The following is a 22,208-nucleotide window of genomic DNA, read 5'->3' as shown; positions in this document are numbered from 1 at the left end:
AAAGAAGGCAAAGCATCCCCCCACTCAGAAATAGCCGGCAGTCGATATTTGTTTTCTGTACCTTCTTCACCTGCAAAGGCAAACACGTGCAGCGGGGTGAAGGGAGCCCTGACCAGCCGGTCCTCCCCACCGCCACCACCTCGGCGGAAACTGCACAGCCGCGCCACACTCCTCTCCTTGCAAGGCTGTCAGGACATGTGCTCTGCTCTTGCCGCTGCACAGCGGTGCCGGAGGTCACAAGACGGTGACGGGACGTAGCTGCTCCAGCTGCGTTTCCAAGGCAATTCGTTCCTTGTGAACCTCCTGCAGGAGAGAGAGAGACGCCCTGTAACTTCTGGGATGCTCGCTTGCTCCGGTGAAGAGCAGCCAGGCAAACTGCTGGCATTGACTGGAGGCTCAGGGCTCTGCTGTTTAAGTAACTCTCCTTGCAGTCTCAAAACACTGTACCAATGCCACACAACCACCCCACAGAGCCGTCTACTGCCTCCTCCTTACAGTGGGGCAAGTCGGAGGCTCAATCGCTTGGCTCGGGTGATCACGGAGAGGAGCAGTCGTCCACTGGCCAGTGGAACAGCTTGGGATGCAGTGATGCTGGCCGCAGGTTGGCAATTTTACCAAAGAAAATGAGGTTATTTTGAAATCATATTTCTCTCAAAACTGCTTTTTGAGAATTTTTCATTCAACACAAGCAACCTCTTTCATTTTGGAAATGAACAAGACTTAGCCTTTCTAAGACGACACAAGCTTTGCAATCTACCTCTTTGGCAGCTGCGTCAGGAAGATCATTGGTCTCGGTCGGAAACTAACTGTGAAGGCTTTGGGGATCAGCGACTTTGGGAAAGCCTGTCCTGGTCTTGAGGCTGCCCCTGTGCTGAGGGGCACCTGGCTCTGGCTGACCTCCCATCAAAGGGCTCCCCAGCCCGTGTGGGAGCCGGGCTGACCTGTGACTCCTCCAGGCTTTGGTACCCGATTTGGGCAGGCTCACAGCCCCAGCCCGGGAGTGCACTTGAATGCTCCCCATGCCTCAGTTCAAGCTGTGCCGGAGCGGCACCCGTCAAGTCCTCTGGTCCCCATAAAAACACAAAGGCCCTGCTCCACCAGAAAGCTTCCAGGCAGCAATACGACTTGAAGGACAAGTTCAGTTTTCTGCTCTTGTGTGAACTCAGGCAAATCTCTCTGTCTTTACGTGCTTCCTTCACCCTACCGTAAAATACAGATAACAGCACTGGGCTGTTTCACGAGGTCAGGGAGTTTAAGCATGCTGAAGATAGCGTTTGGAAACAGATAAGACCTGAGCCAAGGAATGATAGCAATGTGCTGTCATTAAAAGCTTTCATCTCCATACTTATTTCCATCACTGTCCTATATTTTGCTATCATTTCAGTACAGAGCATCCACCCTGCATCAGTCTGGGGAGATCCTTGAAAGCCAGTTAAGAAATTATGTCAAAGCAAAGTTGAACATGGAATCAAACTTTCACCTTCACTGAAGAAAAAGTGTAACTGGGGGTTCACCTCCATTTCCACACAAGCATGTTCATAATATGCAAGGAAGAAAAAGCTGTAGCAGATTAAAAACTAACGTCTGTACTACTGAGAAAACGGAAGAACCACAACTGATATTTACAAGAAAACAGCCCCTTGAGAACATGTTAAAAGACAAGTCAGCAGACATTAAAAATCAGTGTTAGATGTTCATGTAAAGCATGGTTTAGCCAGTCCACATATACCAAATGCCTGACTCCAGCTATGTAGCACAACTGATCAGAAGACAAGAAAGCTAAGCTTGAGCTGCTCTTTCGCACTAGGTGACACCATCAGATTATCAAACTTTTCAGAAGGCCAAAGTTCACCCTTTAGACTTACTCTAACTGCCAGTGGAGCTGTAGGCCCATGGGTTATAACTTTTTCCAGAAAGATTCATCCTACCCAAAGATACAGTATAGTTATTCCCTTCCAGAAAGCAGGAAATAACACGGTAGGTTTCATCTGAGAGGATGAACAAGGTTCTCTGCTGGAGGTGACACATACCTGATTGCAGGGAGGTTTGTGACTGATTTTCAATGCATTCCTTACCTTCAGTTGCTGCTGGAGCTCACTGTTCAACCTGGCGAGCACAGCATTGGCTTCTTTGTTTTTTCGTATAGCAGTCTGAATAGCCCTTTTCTGCTTGGAAGACTGTCTGCCAGACAGATAAATACAAAACATTTCAATTAAAAGCCTCAACAGCGGCTGATGCCAGAAGACCTGCTATCCATTTTGCGCGTTTGTACTCTATACACATGGGACTACACTTCAAAAACGAGGTACGAACTACACATTTAAGAGAAGAAAAATGTAACACTGAAATGAGATGGCTGAATCAGGTAGACTATTTGAAAGTAAAACCGTCACACTTGTTAACCTGAATGACAGAAAACATTTTAGGCTGTCTCAATTATTTAAAAATCACTGCATTCTGATTCAGCTTAAGAATAATCCCTGCATAGCTGTACTTATTGCAGCATCTTTGCTTTAGCTGTTTTCAGACACTTGCAGAGTTTAAAGATTCAGGACTGGTTTACACAAAATCAAAAAGTCATTTTATCCAGAAAGAAAGGACATCTGCATGAAAATACTGTCTCAGAATTTTTGGGGCACTGCTGATTCTGATGTTTCTTTACTTGAAAAATTAACCTTTCAAAGCAGTCACTTCCATCAAAACCATCTGATGTCACAAACAGGAACAGGTAGATGGCTTACGGACTTTCCTTATCTGTATTGCTGCTTAAAGAAATGATTTCTCTCCTATTATTATTACTCTATAGCCCACAGTAACTGATTTGGAGGAAATTACAAGTTAGGCAGACAGGTACAAAAAGAGACAGCTCTGTACATAAGAACCAACCTATTCCAAGAAACAGAGGTAACAACATGAGAAAGGAAAGAAAATACAGCAAATACTGGCTGAATATCCAAACCCTTTCCCAAATAGATTATTTTGAAGTTTGCCATGAGGCATCAAGAGCTCTTTAATGACAAATTTGATATAAAACAGCTGCCCTATTTAAGGTCCATAGTGGTACACAGTCCCCATTAGCTCTTTTCTCTTAACAGCTGATGACACTGATCTTCGGAACAGATTCTGTTTTGCAGCACAGGCAGGTCTTTATGCTGCTATCTTCCAGTGAACTGTCAGTTTTCTAATTCATGATTTTGCTTCCAACTATTCTCCATCAGCTATAACGTAATAATGGTAGGAAAAAATAAAAACCAGGGAGATATACCTCTGTGGTCATTTAAACATTTTAGGAAGATACAGACAAGACAGGATTAAGTCGAGATGCTAACAAATGCTGTTATCTTTCTTTGAACCACTATGGAATATGCATTCCCAAAGCAAAAAACAGCACTTTAAGGGCATCCTAGGAGTCATATTACTTATTCTAATCTCCAATTATGCAGCAGAGATTCAGTTTACTGATAAACAGTTTGCCAAGAACCGCTCATCTAATTTGCGTAGCTCAGTTTTGTTTCAGACTAAACCAAATGTCTTTGCAAGGCTTCGGGTGAAGGCGGGCTATGTTTGCACACTGTTTCAGCTGAGGCAGATGCATAGACCCAATAGGGCTTCAAATGCCTTTGCTTATCATTTGTACAGCCCCTCCCCCACTGCTATTGAATAAATACATAGTGAAATCTCTACAAGTCTTTGTTGCTGACAGCTTCAACAGCTATATTTATGAGACCAAACATCACAGGCTGGGTTTGGCAATTATTGGATTACCACAAGTGGTCCGTGGCTCAGCTCATACCAGTGGTAAGCTCATTTCCAACCTGCCTTGCGATGAAGAAATATCACAAGGATATGACCAAAATCAAGCATTTCATGACTGAATTTCCTGGGCATTTATCTGGTCTTATCCGTCCACATGAATGAGCAACATTCCAGAAGATATGTGCAAGGCAAAAACACACACCCACAGAGCTAAAAGGAGTTGTGTTAGAGATGCTGGTTGAACAGCCAGGCTTGCCCTTCAGACACGTCTACCAGATACAGAAGTAGGACAACTTTGAAGAGGCTATCAATCAAATATTACCAACTTATACAATCACTACAGACTTAGTCTGCATTTGAGAAAACAGATGGAGGTTTCAGAGACCTGTATCTTGTGAGGCATTCTCAAAACCGGAACGATTAAGCACAAAATTATGCAAAGAGCAAACCCTGCCACATCAGATCTCATGGTGCAGTTAGGCATGCTTAGTACAGATTTTTACTTTTGGACTGGGAGGTGAGGCTTGACTGCTGGCAGGGAAGAAGTCACATTTATAGTGGGAGAAAGCTCGGGGGTCTCCAGCCCCTGTGTCTCTGTCCGTAGCTTCCTGCGGGCAGGTTTGGAGGGCGGCTGAGCGAGAACAACCTCCTGCAAGGGAGAAGCACAGCAACGTTAAGTCAGGCCATATGCATCCCGTCATTAGGCTGGGGAATACTCATGACACAGAAACTGCTGACAGCTGGCCTAAGATTTCATAATTTAAAGAGGTACAGAGCTTAATTCAAATTTGTTAATAGCCTCTCAGGTTTCTGACTTTGAAAAAAGGAACAGTAACTCCTGCAACCCCTTAATGAATGAAATGATTATACTGATGTTTCATCTTCATCTGGATGACAGGCTCTTCAAAACTGGATTGTATAGCTCTGTGTGCATTTGGGAGGGCAGAGGGAGGGGTATAAATACATATACTAGCCCCCAGTTGACCCAAAAACATTAAAACCAAAACAAGATTTATTTTTAATTACGCTTAGTTGGTAAGAATCAATGATCAATCATTTGCATCCCAACTTACTACTTCACCCATCTGGCATAGAGTCTCTCCCTTCTCCCCTCCTCTCTTACATGAAGCAACACTGAAAATAGCTTAGAAAAACAAATGTATAAAATTATCCATGCAAAATTAACATGTGGGAAGTGTAGAAGGCCAGTTATTTCTCTTGATAAGTTACAACAAAGAAATAGTCTGGTTGGTAGGTAAAACAAAGAATCTTGGATTTTTATTACTTCAGTGTTAAGAAGTGTTTTCATTATTTTAAATTAAGATAGCCTTTCTTTTCCAATGAGAAACAGTTTTAATGCCTTATAGCAGTTTTAAATCTGAACTATAAATATATCCTTTTCAGTGTATTTTATTACTCAGTCTCTTTTACAAGTGATATAACTATTACTGCCCCATTTCATTAATGAGAAAGCTAAGTCTCAAAAAGATGAAGTGACTTGACAAAGGTTATACATTTAGTTTCACACTCAAGACCAGAGACCAAATTTTATTATGACTTGCACAGTGCGCATTTTACTGGGCCAGACTATCTCCCTTACTATGTTTTGGCCAAATGTTAATAAAATAAGAAAAAAATTAAATGAGGAAGTATTTAATGACACAGCAATCACAAGAAAAAACCCAAACATTGTAGTAAGCAGCCTGACTCAGCAGACAAGACTACTATGAGTGATACAGAATGAAACCAACATAAGACCATTAATAATTAGTATTAGAGGGATTAGAATTATTAGAGGAATTAGAATTATAAGGGGACAAGGGGTTTCAACATTAAAAAACAGTTCTGCCATTAGTGAAAAAAAAAATCTAAAAATATTATGAGATCTTTTAATCAGGACGTCAGCACATCAGCACTGCACAGATCTCAGATAATACCGTGCTCCAAAATCCTATGCATATGCGAAGCTCCCTGCAAACACACAACATACAGCAAGTGACGAACTTGCATATGCCTTCTACAACTATAAACTGGTGGGATGCCAAACGCACAATCCCAGTCTACCTTGAACTGCCAAAACCCTACCAAATCCCTCAGATAAATGCCTCTTCCATTTCAAATGCAATACTGGAAGAAATGATCCAGTACCTAAAAGCAGAGCCCTCTGCAGGGGCTCTTTGGCTGGCTGCTGTTGCACCAGGCCTTGGAAGGTGGGTCAGCACTGTGCCAACAACCTGCTTCCCACATCCCACAGCTGGGGCTTCCCTGTATTTTAGGGAGCCAGGTGGGATGAGGGCGAGCACAAAGTAGGTGGACCACAAGGATTTCAATTCCCCAGTGGTGCTGCAAAGCCGAGCAAGGAAGAAGCAGAGCTAGGCTAGTAGTAGCATGCGGTGAGCACAAGTGGAGCGAGGACGCTGCCCTGAAAGCCCTATGACATATAGGAAATGACACCGGACATTTGTCTGTGCCCTCCGTTAGGGTAGGAAGTGTGGTGATGCTCCCTGGGCAAGGTACGCACCAGGTACAGCACCTGCCAACAGTTCTTGGCTGGTCTGAGCACAGGTCTTGTGGGTGCTCCCTGGCTGCGGGAGGGGCCGGAGCGGGGAGGATCTGCATTTGCCCCCTGTCAAAAACTTCTTCTGGCTGGGGCTGGTGGAAGGAGGCAGGGGGAGTGTGACCAGGAGCTGGGAAAGGCTCACAGCCATTGCTAAGGCCACTCCATCCCTAAGCAAGGCCCTGTGACGAGTGCCATTGCAATTTCAGTGCTTACTTTATACAAATGATATGTTCATACAAAAACATACTAGAAACTGCACATCTTGAGCAAATCTCTCCCAGTCTACACACATTTAGTAGCAGATTCTGACCTCCAGCAAACAGGTGTGGTTACATCAAAACTGAATTCTCAATAACTGGAAGCAAGAAGTGCGTCACAATTTGGAAGAATTACAGCGAGACAGGGGTCAAGTACAATCAAACTCTTTTTTGTCTTCCCTAAGGCTCCAGAAGCCCCTATTGATTTGAAACAAATGGCAAGCTGCCTCTCTTAAAGCACGTTCATCAATGTGTATGTACGAAGAGCTTTCTTAATGATTTATCTGAGCTGATGTCACATGCGATCCCAGTTCTCTCTAGCACCCTGACCTCCAGAGAAGGTAAACATGTTAAAACGTAACCCTAACCCTCCATTTAATTGCTTTAAAACTTAAAACAACCACATTTGTTGACGAAGGCAAATCACTCCACAACGGTACCAGTGCCGGTCTCACCTTTTTTGCTGAACTGTTTTCTTCTGCCTGCGACGGGGGTCTATTCATCTGAGGATGTAATTCAACCTCAGATATTTGCTCTGTCTGCAACAACAAATCAGTCATTGCTACACCCAGAAAACCACTAGCAGTCACATACAATAAAGTCAATGAAAGGAAATGTTATATGCAAAAGAAAAGTTATTTTAACAATTCAACACTAGGGGAAATAGAGATCCAGGGTGACAGCTGAATGGACGACGTAAGTCTTTTGCAGATTTTTAATGAAACTGTTTTCTTGCATTTTATCGTGCTAGGAAAACAAGAGAGAAGTTTTTCTGTGAAGTGTTAGGAACCATGTCTCTGAATGTAAATGACCTAGTACCCAGAATTTCTTCTAGAGTTACCCTTACGGCCTAAATACTCAGAGAAAGACTAAGGGGGGTAGATAAAAGCTAGAAAGATCTTGATTGCGCCCTGTCACCTTATCATCTCCTGAAACTGATGAAAATTCATCAGAGTAAGCCTCTGTCTTTGAAGTTTGCAAGGCTGGAATGAGAAAGTCTGAATTATACCAAAAATTCCAGTAAAGTTACTGAAAACACAAGTCATAAAAGAAGCCAAATAAATCTTCTTCCCTCCTCTCTTCTCATGTTTCAAACAGAAACTGAGCTGAACACTCATCACACAGGTCTACACTTGGGCAAAACAAAACACCCTCCCCCCAGCACATCTGACCAAGCAGCAAGTTAAAACAGAGGGTTAATCCCTTGCTTTGCCTCTCCTGAAATCTTCCAGCATCTTTTGATTTGCTTCACCAGGACAGGGCACAGCACCTCAGCTAAGGGAGGGCAGCAGGATTTGGAGCTGCCTGTCCCCAGGCACGCTGCAGCAAACACGGTAGGGCTGTTTTCTGTCCAGAAGGTACGGGCTGGCTCTGCAAGACGGGGAAGGCAGGCAGGAGCGGGGAGGCCGAGGGCACTTGGCACTGGCAGACGGTGTCTTCTCTTTCCCAACTTCTGCAAAGTCAGAGCCAGGCTGACAACGGCCCCCAGGCAGGAGAGGCAACCCGGACGATTTGGCTCTCTCCTCAAAAAAGGCTCCTTTCTACACAGGTGAAAGCCTGCATTTAAAACCAAGTTCAAGGCAAACCTCGAACTTTAAAGGGGCCAGGATTTTAGCCATAATAACAACAACCACCACCACCTGTCATACACTGAAGAACCTAATTCGCTGTTGCCAAGAGGTTTCTGCATAGTCCCATCAAGCTCTGTAGCAGTCACAAGTTTCCCAGTGCTTAACTATAAGCTAAATTAAAATGACGGAAAGCACAGAATGTGGTGTATTTAAAAAGGAGGGACTTTTTCATACCACTTCCATTTCTTTCATAACACAGAGTAAGAGCTGTACAGAAAGCTACAGGGGAAATGCAGCTCTGTCAGGTTACTGCTGCTCTCCAACTGTACGGTGTCGAACATGTGTACAGAGGAGGGAGATTTGTCATCTTTTTTTAAAGCACATGTGAATTCCTTTGGCGAGGAAGAAAAGGTGTCTTGGCTGACAAGATTGCTCTCCCCCCCTCTTCTAAGTGTGCTACATCTGTAGTGTTATCTGACAGTTAAAAAAACCCAAAACAAATCTGCTGTGTCATTTTCCAGTATTATTTGAATATTAGTATCTTAAATATTTGGATATTAATAACTATTTGGTAGCAAAATTTCAATTCTGGAAAGCTTTTCATGGAGTGAAGAGCTGCTTCTATAATGGTAGATTTCTGGTACAAATAGGAGAGCAAAATGGAAAAAGCAATCTTTTTGACGAATCATTCATCTAGGGACAGCAAGAGTAAACACAGTCTTTCAGAGAGCCACATAATACATATACTATAAACTATAGCTTTGCTGCACAACACTGAGCAATGACAGAGGTATACGAGCCCCAGCTCTTAATGACCTTTCTTGGAAAGGAAGCACTAGATACCCCCCTAACCTGGCCAGGCAGGCAGTTCCCGGTGCTCACACATTTATTGGAGCCTATGTTAAACCTGTATCAAAAGCAAGAATACAGCAACTTATTCCACAGAATAAAAAAGAATGGAGACCAACCCCATGTTATTTATGTATAGATAAAAACACAGCTTTTCAAGAACCAATGTGTTCAAACAGTGTAGAAGTAACTAAATAGACTGGTGCTCCACAATGTCAATTGCAAATAAGCAGGAAAATTGAAATCATGGTAAGATAAAGGAACGGGGGGGGGGGGGGGGGGGGGGAGGGGGGCGGAGAAAAAAAGAAAAAAACCCAAACTTTTGCAGACCACCACCCCCCCTTTTTTTTTTTTTTAATTGTCTCACTGCAGGAGAATACTATTTTAAACTGAAGGGAACTGAAAAGGGGGAAAAAGGGTAAACTTTGTGTTCTCGTGGAACCAAACAGAAATTAGAGTGCTGATGCCAAAAAGGGCAAGATTTCAAAGTTTCCAACAGTTCAGTATCACAGTTCCTACTGATAGAAGATACATTTTTTACTAGCTGAGTGCTGTGATGTGGCTGTCAGCCTAACAGCTGTGGCAACCGCTGTGCTGCAGGGCTGTGGTACCCGCTGGCTGAGGCTGGGCCACTGGGCTGGCTGCTCCTCCCCGCTGCCCGGACCTGAGGATGGCAAAGCTCAGCAGCCAGCAGGGCAGGGACTGGCTGCAGCAGGCAGGTGATAAAAATAAATAGATAGTTACATTTGACCAAAAAAAGAAAAACAAACAAACGACTAGTTCTGGTGATGCAACTCATGCTTAATGAGTAAAACCAAGCGACTGCCATGTCCCTAAAGTGCCACCTAGTGGCACGTGGGCCAGGCCATTTCTGAGCGTTTTGCTTAGAGGAGAGTACCAAAAAATAGCTGTCTGCAGTATTCAGAGCCTGCAGACTGAGCCTGCCCCACAGGGTGAGCAGACAGCCGGCGCTGGGCACAGTAAGCCTCGGCTCTTCGGGGCGTCTCTTTCCCTCTCATGCAGAAGCCAGATCTACACATTAATGATCTGCCAGCAGAGCTACAAGTTCTCCTCTATGAAAGATCTCCCTTCCTCAGAGCGATACGCCTCTGACATAAGTGCCCAAGCGTAATAAAATCAGTATGCTGTTGAAAGGGATTTTGTTCAGGGACTGACAGCATTTAACCCAGGCAAAAAAATCTTTTGTTTAACTGCAACTTGCATCGATCCAAAGGTTTGCTGATTCAGCTAACCCAACAAAGTCCTCTAGGCAAGGCCTGAGAGGCTTTACAAATTCATTTGCAAGCTGACGTCTCCCCACACTGGTCCCACATGGATTTTAAAGGAAAAGTAACTCCTGCTTTTTCTTTTGGCAGCGGGATTCTTCACAGATTTCCTTCCCTTCACTGATTCGGACATGGGGTAAAAGCTAGTCCCTGGAGCCTTCTGGTCATGGGCAGACTGAGACTGGCTCCAGGGTACTCCAGTCCAAGCTCTTATAATGGAGTGTAAGGAAAAGGTTATCCATCAGGAGCAGCTGAGGTGGGTTCCCTTTAGTTCTTCACTGTTTTTATACCATGCTTAGTATACTCTTTGGGCAACTTGCTTCTCATTCAGAAACATGGCAATAAACTGCCTCCCTCCATCACAGCAATAAATGTCTTAAAGTTTTCCCACATCTTGGAAACTTCTCACCATTATATTAGGGTTTAAATGTCTTCACCACTGGTTTATAAAACTGAGAGATTGCACATTATGCAATACGGTCTTCCAAAGGAAAATTCAGTTACAGTAGTGTAAAAGTGCACCTCATTCATGTCCACAGAATGGAGTAAGCTACTGACACAGGCAGTGCTGCTCTGCTGGTATGGCTGGGTTACAGCACACACGCAGGGTCACAGCAGTTGGGCAAAGAAAATCCTGCTCATGTATGCTACCAGCAGTGCAAAAGAGAGTTTGCAGACCAGGCCTAAGAGTATCTTCATTTTGGGAAGAAGAGTAAGTGACCACAGAAAAGAGCAAGACAGTGTCCTATTCCAAATCTCCTGAACAGCTTCTCTTTGCAAAGACCGAAGTCCAGTTATTAACAGGCAGTACCTCCTTCTTCCCCAGCACAGTCTGGTATTTTCTAGGAATAGCCATACCCTCCTCATTCTTCCAGGCAGCAGATAAAACTGGCCAACAAAGTTTCTGTACAATGGCCACGGCCAGAGACGAACCTGTGGCCTACAGCCAATACTGAGTGTTAGGACAGATAATTCCTCATCGTTAAGGAGAACATTAGGAATTGCAAATGCTCATTATTTCATCAGATAATCCTTGACTAGCCATTCATAATCTCCTCATTGCTCCATGTGACGATACTTAACAGCACCTCTCTAAGAGAATATGTAAGGCTTACTTAAGCACAAAGTGCTCTGAAAGCCTCAGATGAAAGATTTTCGTAACTATACCTTAACAACTGGTTCTTTGCTTACATTTCCAGTTCTCTTGCTTTGCAATGCTGGATTATATGTAGATTTCACACCCACTTTTCAAGACAATGCATAACTGATCTTCCAGAACAGAAAGTCTACACGGAGCTTGCATATTTCAGTTACCTGAGAGCCTTTTTGCAAGAGGTGAAGTATATATTCAATCTTTCCCACAATTCAAATCTCGCCCACACTTATGCTCCAGGCTAACTTTACACATGGAAATAGTCCCATTGTAAGCAATGGCACTACTCACAGAAATGAAATTATCTCTGTGCATTCACTGGAATAGCCCATAATCATTACCTATATAGTACCACTGCTTAGCTTTGCAAAAAAGTATTGAGAACAGCTTATCTGTAACAAAAAGTAGGATACTAAATACGCTTAACGCTCAGTATGTGCCCACTGCAATCTTCCATCATATCTACATAAGTTCATTTAAGAGGTATTTTGCTCCTTTCTAAACATTCATATTTTTGTGCTTAATGCCAATTTCTAAGAAGTCAAGATGTCTCAATTCCAGTTTCTGTGAGTCTTGTGCATCCCTGACTGAATCATCAATTCTTTTTATTGCTTGTTACAGAAACTGAAAATGATGAGACAGAAAGAAAACCCATAGAGATGCAAATGCAACAAGCTGCCAGGTCTTAGTGTGCTGCCTGCTTTCTCAGTGCTGTGCAGCCCTGAAGTTTTGAAATGCTTTTTCTTTCCCCGAGCTATCTGAGGGCTGGTGATAAGGTTGAGGAAAAAGGCAGTAAATACAAACAAATTGCTGCAATGTTCAGCCCATTCGCAAGGAAAGAATAGGACCCAGATGGAAGCATTAACAATCTGTTTTAATACTCCACTTCCACAAAACCAGATTAACGTAAGCTAGAAAGGGGTATGTGCATTCCACTGGAGATATAGGTATTGGATTCTCAGCTTTTTTTTGCTGTTGTTTTTACGATAAACATGAAGCCAAATTCAAAAATTACTACAACACATTTTAATTAAGATATCGCCCTTCTTCCATTCTCCCAGAAACCTCTTTAGAAAGGATTTTATGGCATCCATCAGCTACTCCCCAAATTCAGTTTTAACTGTGCTACTTTCCACCACTTCTTAAACCGTAATTTATTTTGTCTGGACGTTTTAGATTTAATATATAATTTGCATCAGAGGAAGATAATCCACTTGTATTATATGAAAGTGGCAGATGGCAAAATCTTTCATGTTATAGAAGAATTTCAGTTTTATTACAGTTACAGGCTTCTTCAGTACCTATATTGCACTGATTATACAACATATGTTACTCTGCAGCCAAAACCGTGGAGATGATCAAAAAAACCACCCTCTTCCTGCACAGTGGTTGTAAATGCAAGCTAAAAAAGGTATTCGTTTGGTTTAATTTAAAAGGACTGTCTGGGAGAATACCATCCTGTATACAAATAGCATTCTGCCAAAAGCAAAATCTTCACTTTTTTTTTTAATTTCTATAACAAAAAAGCTCCTTCCCATAAAGCTCCAGGTGTCCTGCCAGCATCTGACATTCCTCACATAATTTTACAGAGTAAGAAGGTGCCTCAGTTGGCTCAACATTTTCTCCAAACAAGTCTAACTGCAAACCCCACCCCATCCTCCATATATCTCAGCTTTACCCAAAGACGTTGGCTGTGGGAGGATTCCCAGACCAGCTCCCAGCACGGAGCCTGCACATGGCCATCCCACCCAGGAGGCTGAGAGGTCTCAGCAGGACGGACGGGAGCCCTTCCCCACCACTTGGCCTCGGCGTCGCAGATCAGCGTGGGCACGCGTAATTGACTGTTACAGACCCAGCCTGAGCATACCCTATGCTTGTGGCTCTCCGTGGATTCAGCAGAACATGGAGGCATGTTAGTAGAGACAACTTCTTGAACTCGGTCCCAGTTTTCACTTGCAATTCTGGATGATGAATGGCCAAAAAGCCTCAAGGAATTATGAAGTATTGAGTAACATCTGGAGAGCGGAACATTCGATATGTTAAAAAGAATAATATCTTTGCCTTCCAACAACACCAGGTGCCTGTGACTGGGTAGGGTGACCCACCTATCATCCCTCACAGCACTTTTTCTCCATGATTTCACCAAATCAGTAACATCTAATGGTAACAATGGCCACTAAACTGACAGCCTAACTCTTGAGCTCATATAACAGGGAGATTTTAATCTTCAGAGCTGCAATATAGTTAGGATGTTTCAATTTGATAATGTTAACAGCTGCCTACCTACTCCACTTCACCACTTTGCCTTCGTCCGTAATTTCTTCAGCACCTGTCAAAACTGCCCGTGTGGAACCAGTGGGAAAACCAGGTCCCAAGGCCTCCAGAAATAAAAGCCCTGCACAGACCAGTGTAAATTTACAAAACCAACAGGCTTAAAATTTAGACTCTGGGAAAAGAGACTAGGAACATCAGTTTTTTCAGCCAAGATATACAGGGTTTTCTTCCAGTCCCACTGTTTTCAACTCGCCTTATGTAGCCCGGGCAGGATTGAAGATATGCCTTCATTACTGGACAGGAAGGTACTGAAATAGAGTAATTTAAATAAAGGCCTGTTGATATAATTGGGCAATGTTGCAGATAGTGGATGTTGGATAAAATCCTGAAGTTATATTTGCTTTTCAGTGTTCATCCGTAATTTCTATTAGCATAAATATGCTACTAAATCTCCCACAGTAAGCAGCTGTGGTAAATGACTTCTGTAGGCTTAAAAGCCAACAGTAATAAAGTATTATTTTGTTTTCCATTAAAAAAAATAACAACAGAGGCTTATATGAGATGTGCATACACATATTTGGTTCCAGCAGAGTGTTATTCATGAGCACCCAAAGATATTTCCTATCTGAAATCTGTGTCACTGCAAATCAGCTACATATGCTATTGCCCTCCTATCGTGATTCTGTGTCACTGCAAATCAGCTACATATGCTATTGCCTTCTTATCATGATTCTTACTGCCTCCAAGTTACACAAGTTTTCTATGTACAGCTCTGGATCCGCACAAAAGTTTTGGGGCCGCCTTTATGCCATTTCTTCTTGATGACCTCAGTTTACCATTAAAAGTTAGGAACACAGGATCAGGAAAAATTACCCGAGCCACTGAATCCAGTCCTCTACAAGCCCCAAAAAAACCAAACCACAGTAGGTATTTCAAGAAGCTACAGGTTATCTGTTCTATATACCATCCCTTGGGGTGGGGGGACGATGATGGGGATGACACAAAAAACCCTAAAACTTAAAAAAACTTAACCCCCCCCAAAAAATAATAAAAAAAAAAGAGTGGAAAAAACGTTAACTATAGCATGTCATGAGAAGTGAGCAAGAGAGGTGAGGCATTGCCAGCATCCTAAGTCTGTACAATAGCTTGCAGCATATCAGCATACTAAATATTTATGGTCTGAAGAAATAGGGAAACCGATATAGATAAAATCATCCTTAAATCCAAAAAGCTACTACAGAGTTGCTAAGTGTGAGATGTACTACTAGGGATTACAGAAGGTGTCAGTGAAGTTATACACAGACATATATACACAGTAGTAAAACACTTCAAAATAACGTATTATCCAAAACAGAACTCTAGTCTTTGTATAAGCCTGTTTCTATACATAACCTTTCCAAGTGCCCTTTATCGAATTTAGGCAAAACTTGAATTACTTTCTTTTTTTAATAGGAAAGCAACATGAATTGAGGATTCTAAGAAAGCATTTCATATTGCATTTCCCAGTGTCTTACTGGAAACATCAATTCAAGATGGCTTGCAGCGCAGAGAGCTATGGGTTGGAATTTGGGTTAAAAGATCATAAATTGGAGATAATGGTGTATCCACATTATGTAAACTTGCCTTTTGTGCATCTTTATTTATTACATTTATTTACAATCACCACAGGGACCTCAGATGAAAGTACCACTGCATCGGAGAAATGGCTGGTGAAAGCTCTGAGGAAAACTTGGGTACAGTTTGTGGGCTACAAAGTCAATACAACGCTGACTTTGGCAACGGAGAAGAATCTCAAGGAGATGGAGCTACCATAGCCTTTTAGAGGCCATCAAGAAGAAAGAAACACAGAGTTAATCCACCAACCCTAAAACCCATCGTAGAGGTACGAAGAGATACAGTCACACCTGTAAAGGTGTCTACCCACCAGAGGTATGGAATGGCGTGGGCTCACAGCAGCAAGCCAGAGCAAAGAAGCCAGCCCCACTGCTATTTCCCCATAAACCAGCCAAGTCCTCACAGGATCCCAAGACGCAAGCCTCTCACAGTAAGCCTGTGCATCCACTCAGCTCCGGAGACAAGGCCACAGCAGTATTAGCTCTAAGTTTTACCTTGTGCTACACCCACCCAGGGACACAGTCCTTCTCCCTCATTACTCAGCTGACTGCGATATGGAGGCAGAGCTGGATGTGGACATAATTTAGTAAGTCTGTGATATGACTAGAGACATTTGGCACAGTCTGAATAACCAGTGTTTCAGTAACTTACTGAGCTTGATTACCTTGGAGGTTCTGACAGGAAAAATAATGTTTTCCTAAAGGTTGAAACAAATTCTACTAAAAACAACAGCAACCCAGGACCAAAGTCAAGATGCCATTTCTATATTGCTATTCATTAAGCTCACAGAAGTACTTCTGCTCCACTGAAATATAACACCTACCCCCGATACCTCTCTTTTATGCACTTTGGCCTTTACATCCCATGAGCCCTTTAATCTCATTCTAAGAGCCAACTGGTCTAGGCTGCTTCTCAGCCATCCATAGAAAACTGTAGTCCTCAGAAGAAATTCTTTCCCTCTCCTCCTCCAGCAACTGATTTCCAAACCTGAGCCAAAATAATCGCACCACAAGCATACTTATGTGGTGCACAGCCACCTGAAATATGTGGGGCTCGCTTCATTTCCAAGCTACGTTTGTCATTCACAGTGCTTAACTGCAGGCATATAGCAAAATGTTATGGCAATAAAAAAGGATTTTGACTAACATTGTTGAAAAATCAGTTAAAACAGAAATTTAAGAAGAGTTTGGTAAATCCTGAAACAGGAAAAAGCTGAATGTGTCATTTCAGTATCACAGTTTTTCTTCAGTTCTTGACGATGCCTCGGTTTTGAAAGCAGATCCTTCCTTCCAACTTCTTCATGCTCTTTAAATCAAGGGCCCCACTGGACTAATGTAATCCATATGCTTACTATTGCTTACATGCTATTCGTAAGGGTCAGCTCAGCTGAATTATGACCCCACCACACATACTTCCTTACTGTCTGTTACCTTTATCACAGAAAGGCATGCTTGGAGAAAAAATAAACAGAATGTGATGAGCATGAAGCTTATTATGTTTTCAAGAACTGTTTTTACGTACATTTTTGCTAGACTTCAGAACAAGAATATTTTGATGAGATATTTGATTAAACATCTTTAAAAATAATCAGAAATAAATTAAGCAAATGTAAGTGATGCATGTAAGCAAAGCATCAGCTGTACATTCATTACTCAGTAGACACAGAAGGCACTTTTTTTCTTTCTTTCAGGAAACAGACTTTTGTATTGGAGAGAATTGGATCAAGAATTTCACAGGAGAATCTTCTCGTGTTTATCGTTTAGGAAAAGTCCTATACTCTGCATGACCCAGTGTAGGATTAGCAGTTGGTTCGGTATTTGTCATGTGGTAAGGAAGGTGCTGGACATGCATAAATAAATGAACATCTCTCCTCACTGCCCTGCTAAGGAAACGCAAATCTATCACAGGACAAGAAAATGAACAATTAGCAGAACCTCGCTTGAAAACAACGGGTTTTTCTCCCTAAGAACAGGATTTATTATATTTAGTGCTTTTCCCAACGCCAGCGAAAGGGCTTGCAGTGCATGGAGCCGGTAAGCTGCGGCAAGTCTGAGCAGCGGCCGGAGCGCTGGCATGGGTTGCAGCAGCTGCTGCTGCAGGCACAAGGCAGGGAGACAGGGAGCTGTGTGGCGGGATGGGGGGAAGCCAGAGGGAAACGCTGCTCTCCGGGGAGCGTTAGACAAAGCAGGAATGTGATGGGTGCACTAAGGAGCATGTGGTGTCAGCAGCATGGCTAATGCCATAGCAACCTGGAAGAAGCATGCAAGCTTAAACCAGAACTCTCTACAGTCCTCAAGGTAGAAGCTAGCTCCACTCAGATGCTAAAAAGGGCTGGGGAGAAGAAGAGAGCAACGAGCTGCTGGTGGAGCTGGGGGTGGCAACAAACCTTTTACCACTTCTATCATAAGCACTGCGCAGCACTGTGCAGCAGGAGGTGTTCAATAGCAGACTCTTAAAAAGAGTCCTCAAGTGAGGACTATTTCTGGCCCAAGGAAGGTGTCTCACCAAGTTTTATATGTAATGGGCTGTTAGCTCCCCTATGGACTTGTTTTCTATTACGCACTTGACCTAAAGGAGTAATATATGAAGCATACTGCCGCCTACGACTTAACAGAGCCAACAACACAGAAAGAACAAGATGCTGATCCTCCATCGTCTCCTAAAACATGAAGAAGTATCTAGATGCAGATACGCAAAACTTAATCAATTTGCACTGTGCTGTGGTTGTGTGATACTCTAAAAACAAACAAACAAAAACCCATCCCAAAAGGAAAACAAAAGCACACCGCTAATGGTTTGAAACTTAATAACATAACTGACATGGCATTCACTTCCTTTCAGCATAATTTTTTAAACCCATGGGTGAAATATACTCTTACATGCCGTGGCTCCCTTAGCAGATGCCCTCTGAGCATTTGAAGCTTGAGAAACAAATAGTATGTATCAAGCCCATGCCTTTCAGGCATGAAACTCTTATTAGTAGACTAGCCTTAGTAGCCTTTAATTCAGAGTTTTTTTCTAGCGGGTGCATGTCAGCTCCACTACAAAGAGATTTAATTAGTCTGTAATTTGACATTGCAACACACCGGCTAGACAGACCAACAAAGGACATGTTGGGAACTGCAGAGCAAAGTGCAGATTTGCATTAACTTGGAAACAAGAACAACTGCCATGCCCAAGCCAACTTGTGCTAACCACTGCAATAGTAACATAAATAAGCAAATAATACACAGCAAAGTGCTAAACCTTTGTCCATACCTGAGATACAGAAGGTCGAGGGGGCAGTGCAGGCGGTGGTGGGGGCAGCCAGCCAGACCTCACAGCTGAACAGTGAGAAAAGAAGAAGAAAAAAAAAACAAACGAACAAAAAAACCCACATTAATTTAATTCCAAATAAAACCAAAATTAATTTCCATGATAATTCCTAGTGAAGAGGCAGTATTCAACATCTTAATAACAGAAACCAAATGATCTTTATTGAGCAAAACCCTGTTTGAAATAACTTCATGAGTAGTGAATAAGTAGTGATTTAATTGCTGTAAAAACCCACAATGTTATGATAAAAAGCAGAGATGGAAGCCAGTCAGCCACAAGAGCTGTAGCTAAAGCAATCCAATTCTATTTAACGAACCCCAGAAACAGGGTCTACTTGTCCTTGGGACTTTGCTCATTGTCATTAACATTATTGCCTTTTTTAAAAGTGATGCTTTAGAATCCAACGTAGACATTAGCGTTCACTCCAGATAAAACGCACCATGTGATGGAGTGCAGCCTTAAAAAGAAAACATCTGCCATGGAATTAATAGGACAAAAGCCTAAATGACCCCAAAAGAAATGCGTTTCTTTGGCTTTATGTTTTGTATTTGCATGTTATTACTCATTGGAGGTATTTCGGAGGGAGGAGGAGAAATAAGGGGAGGAAGACAAACCCTAATGGTCAGTTCAGGCCCCTTTAACACAAAGCAAAGTCAGCTTTTAGTTTGAGCCAGCACAAAGGGAGGGTAACAATCACGTAGGTCCAGTCACTGTACTTCTCAGTTTCCTTAAAATACCTAAAATCCATCATGGGACAAAACTACAGGACAGATGACGGCTTCCAAAGGCAGCTGTAGAAAGGAGGACTAGGCTAACAAAGAGACACCAACCAGGACTGGTGGAAGTCCTTAGGTGGGTTACCCTCCACAAGCTCCTGTCACATTGAGTGCCTAGCACTTGCACTGGCAAAGATATCAGGCAGCCCATCTTGCACTGGTGGCTATTTGTATACCAAAAAACCCCCCGCCAATATTAAACTTAGAAATGCCTTTTACCACAATAATGCTAAGCAAGCCATTACACTCATACACTTCTTATTTCCATGCATATTTTAAAAAGCCACAAAGACCATTAAGAGCTTTGTTACAGCTTAGCCATTTACATGTCTAAAAATGTCTACATGGTTGAAAATGCAAAGACAAAAGATATTAACCATTAAGGTCAACAGTGACATGAGAGTAAAAATGTGTGGGTAAAAACATTGAGAACAGTCATATTGCTACATACAGCTCCAAAGAGGCTTATAATACATTGAAGGTTTTTTACATCTTCTGTATCATCATCTCTTGAATCAAAATGAAGCCTAATACCACTGCACACAGTGCCAAGGAGAGAGGTAGAACAATTAAAACCCAACTTAGGTTAAGCAAGGAAGCCACTAACACACCTACAGGTGTAAGACACATTTGAAAAACCATGGTCATTAGGATCCTTTCTCTTGCGTTTAATTAGTTCTGTTTATAAGGCCACTGCAATACCAGCATGATAGTGTCACTACATTCTCCATCTCTTCTGCGCAAATAATCTTTAGAAAGGAACAGTGGAATAAGAAACCTTCCTTTCCTTTAGCCTGAACTTCAGGTTCTTATTTCATCTATCTGAGCACTGGCAGTGGCTTTGGCAATTACAGCTAGTAACTATATTTGAAAACACCATCTGACTCAAACACCAGTGCTCTGTGGGTCCATCAGTTGCACAATGTAATAGCGGACAGGTATGTATGCTCAACGTGATACATTTATCTTGAGGAAACCTTGTGGGAGCTGTGCTGCGACGCTCCATGGAAAACACCTGCGTGCACCTTACCCTCCCACCACCACCAGCGATAATCACTGCGAGGGTATCATCTCTGCCTCTCCAAACAGCTCTGGAGGATATAAAACTTACTGTCCTTGCTCCTTGACTCTTTAAACCCAGTGGTATACCTAGAAAAGCAGCAGGATAGTCTTTATGCAGAAGGGCGCTGGGCATGCTGGAAAAGCATCTCCTGAAGTGGTTGCACACACTATGAAACCCCAGAAGTCTCCTGGGATTTGGCCCACAAAATTCCAAAGGGAAAAGTATTTTTTCTGTAAAATGGTCAAATAAAAAAAAAAACAAAAAACACACCCCCAAAAAACCACTTCTTCAGCTTTCAAAATACAACATATATGAATTTAGCACTAAAGAAGTTAGATGCTTACACCATGTGCATTTGACCCAGTTTCCTCTTTTTAATCCTGCAAATTCTAACTTAAGCTACTCATGAAATATTCATAAAATTCCTGCTGTTGCAGAACATCTTTGGCCTGTTAGAAGGAAATCATGCTTATGCGAGTACAATTGCTAGGCATAAGTTAGTTGACTTTTGAGGACTCATAACAACTTATAAAAAAACCCTCCCTTTTTTTCCCCCCAGGGCAATGAAAAAAAAAATTTAATGATAGATGCTGCATGCTTCAGCCTTCTCTAGTGTCACTACCCTAAAAGAGATCAATATTAACAGATACTCATTGGTTTTTATGTGTATCAACAGATGACTTGTAATATTAGGCTATCCCAGAATGCCTGCCTTCCTAGGAGACTGCCCTGCACAGATCGGCTCTTGCTGTTAGAGACTGCATTACTACATTAGCTTTGAAAGCAAACCGAAATACAGGGGGAGGTCTGTTTCCAAAATGAAAGCAAGTACCCTGGGACTGAGCAGTAAACAGATAAATGTCATATATCCAGGTGCACACTCCAGAGCTGGGATAAGCTGCATGCCATCGCTCTTTGAAAGCAAGTCTTCACACCCTGTGCAAAAGCAGATAGCACTGTGGAAAGGCCATACAGGTACTAGTAAAATAGATTTAAGTATATCCAGTATCCATATCACACGTATTCCTGCAAATGATAGCATTTTCACACACTAGTTACTCCCACAGAGATAGCGATAAGGCTTTTGGTTCAAAAATCATGGTTCTTTACTTAGCATGTTTACACTTTAAGGCAGATTATCTGCATGGAAAGCTTCCAGGACCATTTTTCTGCCCTATTTTGGCAATTACAGAGGTCTGATAGCACTAACAGGACACCACTCCAGCTAAAGAAAAACAGGTTTTCCAGTCTGAAGCTAGATTAACATTTTAAAACAAACACCAGGCTGTAATGCTACACTCTGAGAACAGGCCATGCCATCCTATCTGGCCACGCTGCTCTGCCTCCAGCAGACAACACAAATCCTCAGCACTTTCATTACCCATGGTAGTGAAAAATATCAATCACGGTGACCATCCAAGTAGCTTCTTTACTTGACTTATTTGATCTAGGAAGAGGAGACCAAAGGAAAACAAACTTATCATAGTCCAGTCAAACCTATGGGAAGTAGGTCTTTAGCTCACCAGGCACAGCAGCAGGAGAGGATGCCAAAATTAGGGTGGAACAAATTTCGGCCCTTGGGATCCTTTGGAGCAACCTGTAAAAGCAACGTGCTGCACCTCTCTCACCCAATGATAGTCACTTGTCCTCTTGTTTCTTAGCATTGAAGGAAACTGCCATAATTCACTGAGCTGCTGGGTGCATGCTATTTTTTAAAATTAATTAATAATAGAA

General features: G+C 42.4%; 1 protein-coding gene across 1 annotated transcript in view; it reads right to left on the bottom strand.

Moving 5' to 3' along the window:
• Positions 1 to 231: 231 nt before the first annotated feature.
• REPS2 (RALBP1 associated Eps domain containing 2) overlaps positions 232 to 22,208 on the bottom strand; it is a 97,664-nt gene continuing 75,687 nt past the window's right edge. Inside the window, exons 14-18 of the mRNA XM_059823832.1 lie at positions 18,579 to 18,643; positions 7,029 to 7,112; positions 4,260 to 4,405; positions 2,076 to 2,181; positions 232 to 303 (exon numbers count right to left, since the gene is read on the bottom strand). Of these exons, the coding sequence (XP_059679815.1) occupies positions 235 to 303; positions 2,076 to 2,181; positions 4,260 to 4,405; positions 7,029 to 7,112; positions 18,579 to 18,643 (470 nt within the window). The 3' untranslated portion in view covers positions 232 to 234. The remainder of the gene's footprint in view (positions 304 to 2,075; positions 2,182 to 4,259; positions 4,406 to 7,028; positions 7,113 to 18,578; positions 18,644 to 22,208) is intronic.

This window comes from Gavia stellata, chromosome 1 (assembly GCF_030936135.1).
Source record: "Gavia stellata isolate bGavSte3 chromosome 1, bGavSte3.hap2, whole genome shotgun sequence".
Taxonomy (NCBI): domain Eukaryota; kingdom Metazoa; phylum Chordata; class Aves; order Gaviiformes; family Gaviidae; genus Gavia; species Gavia stellata.
This window is presented reverse-complemented; position numbering and strand designations above follow the sequence as displayed.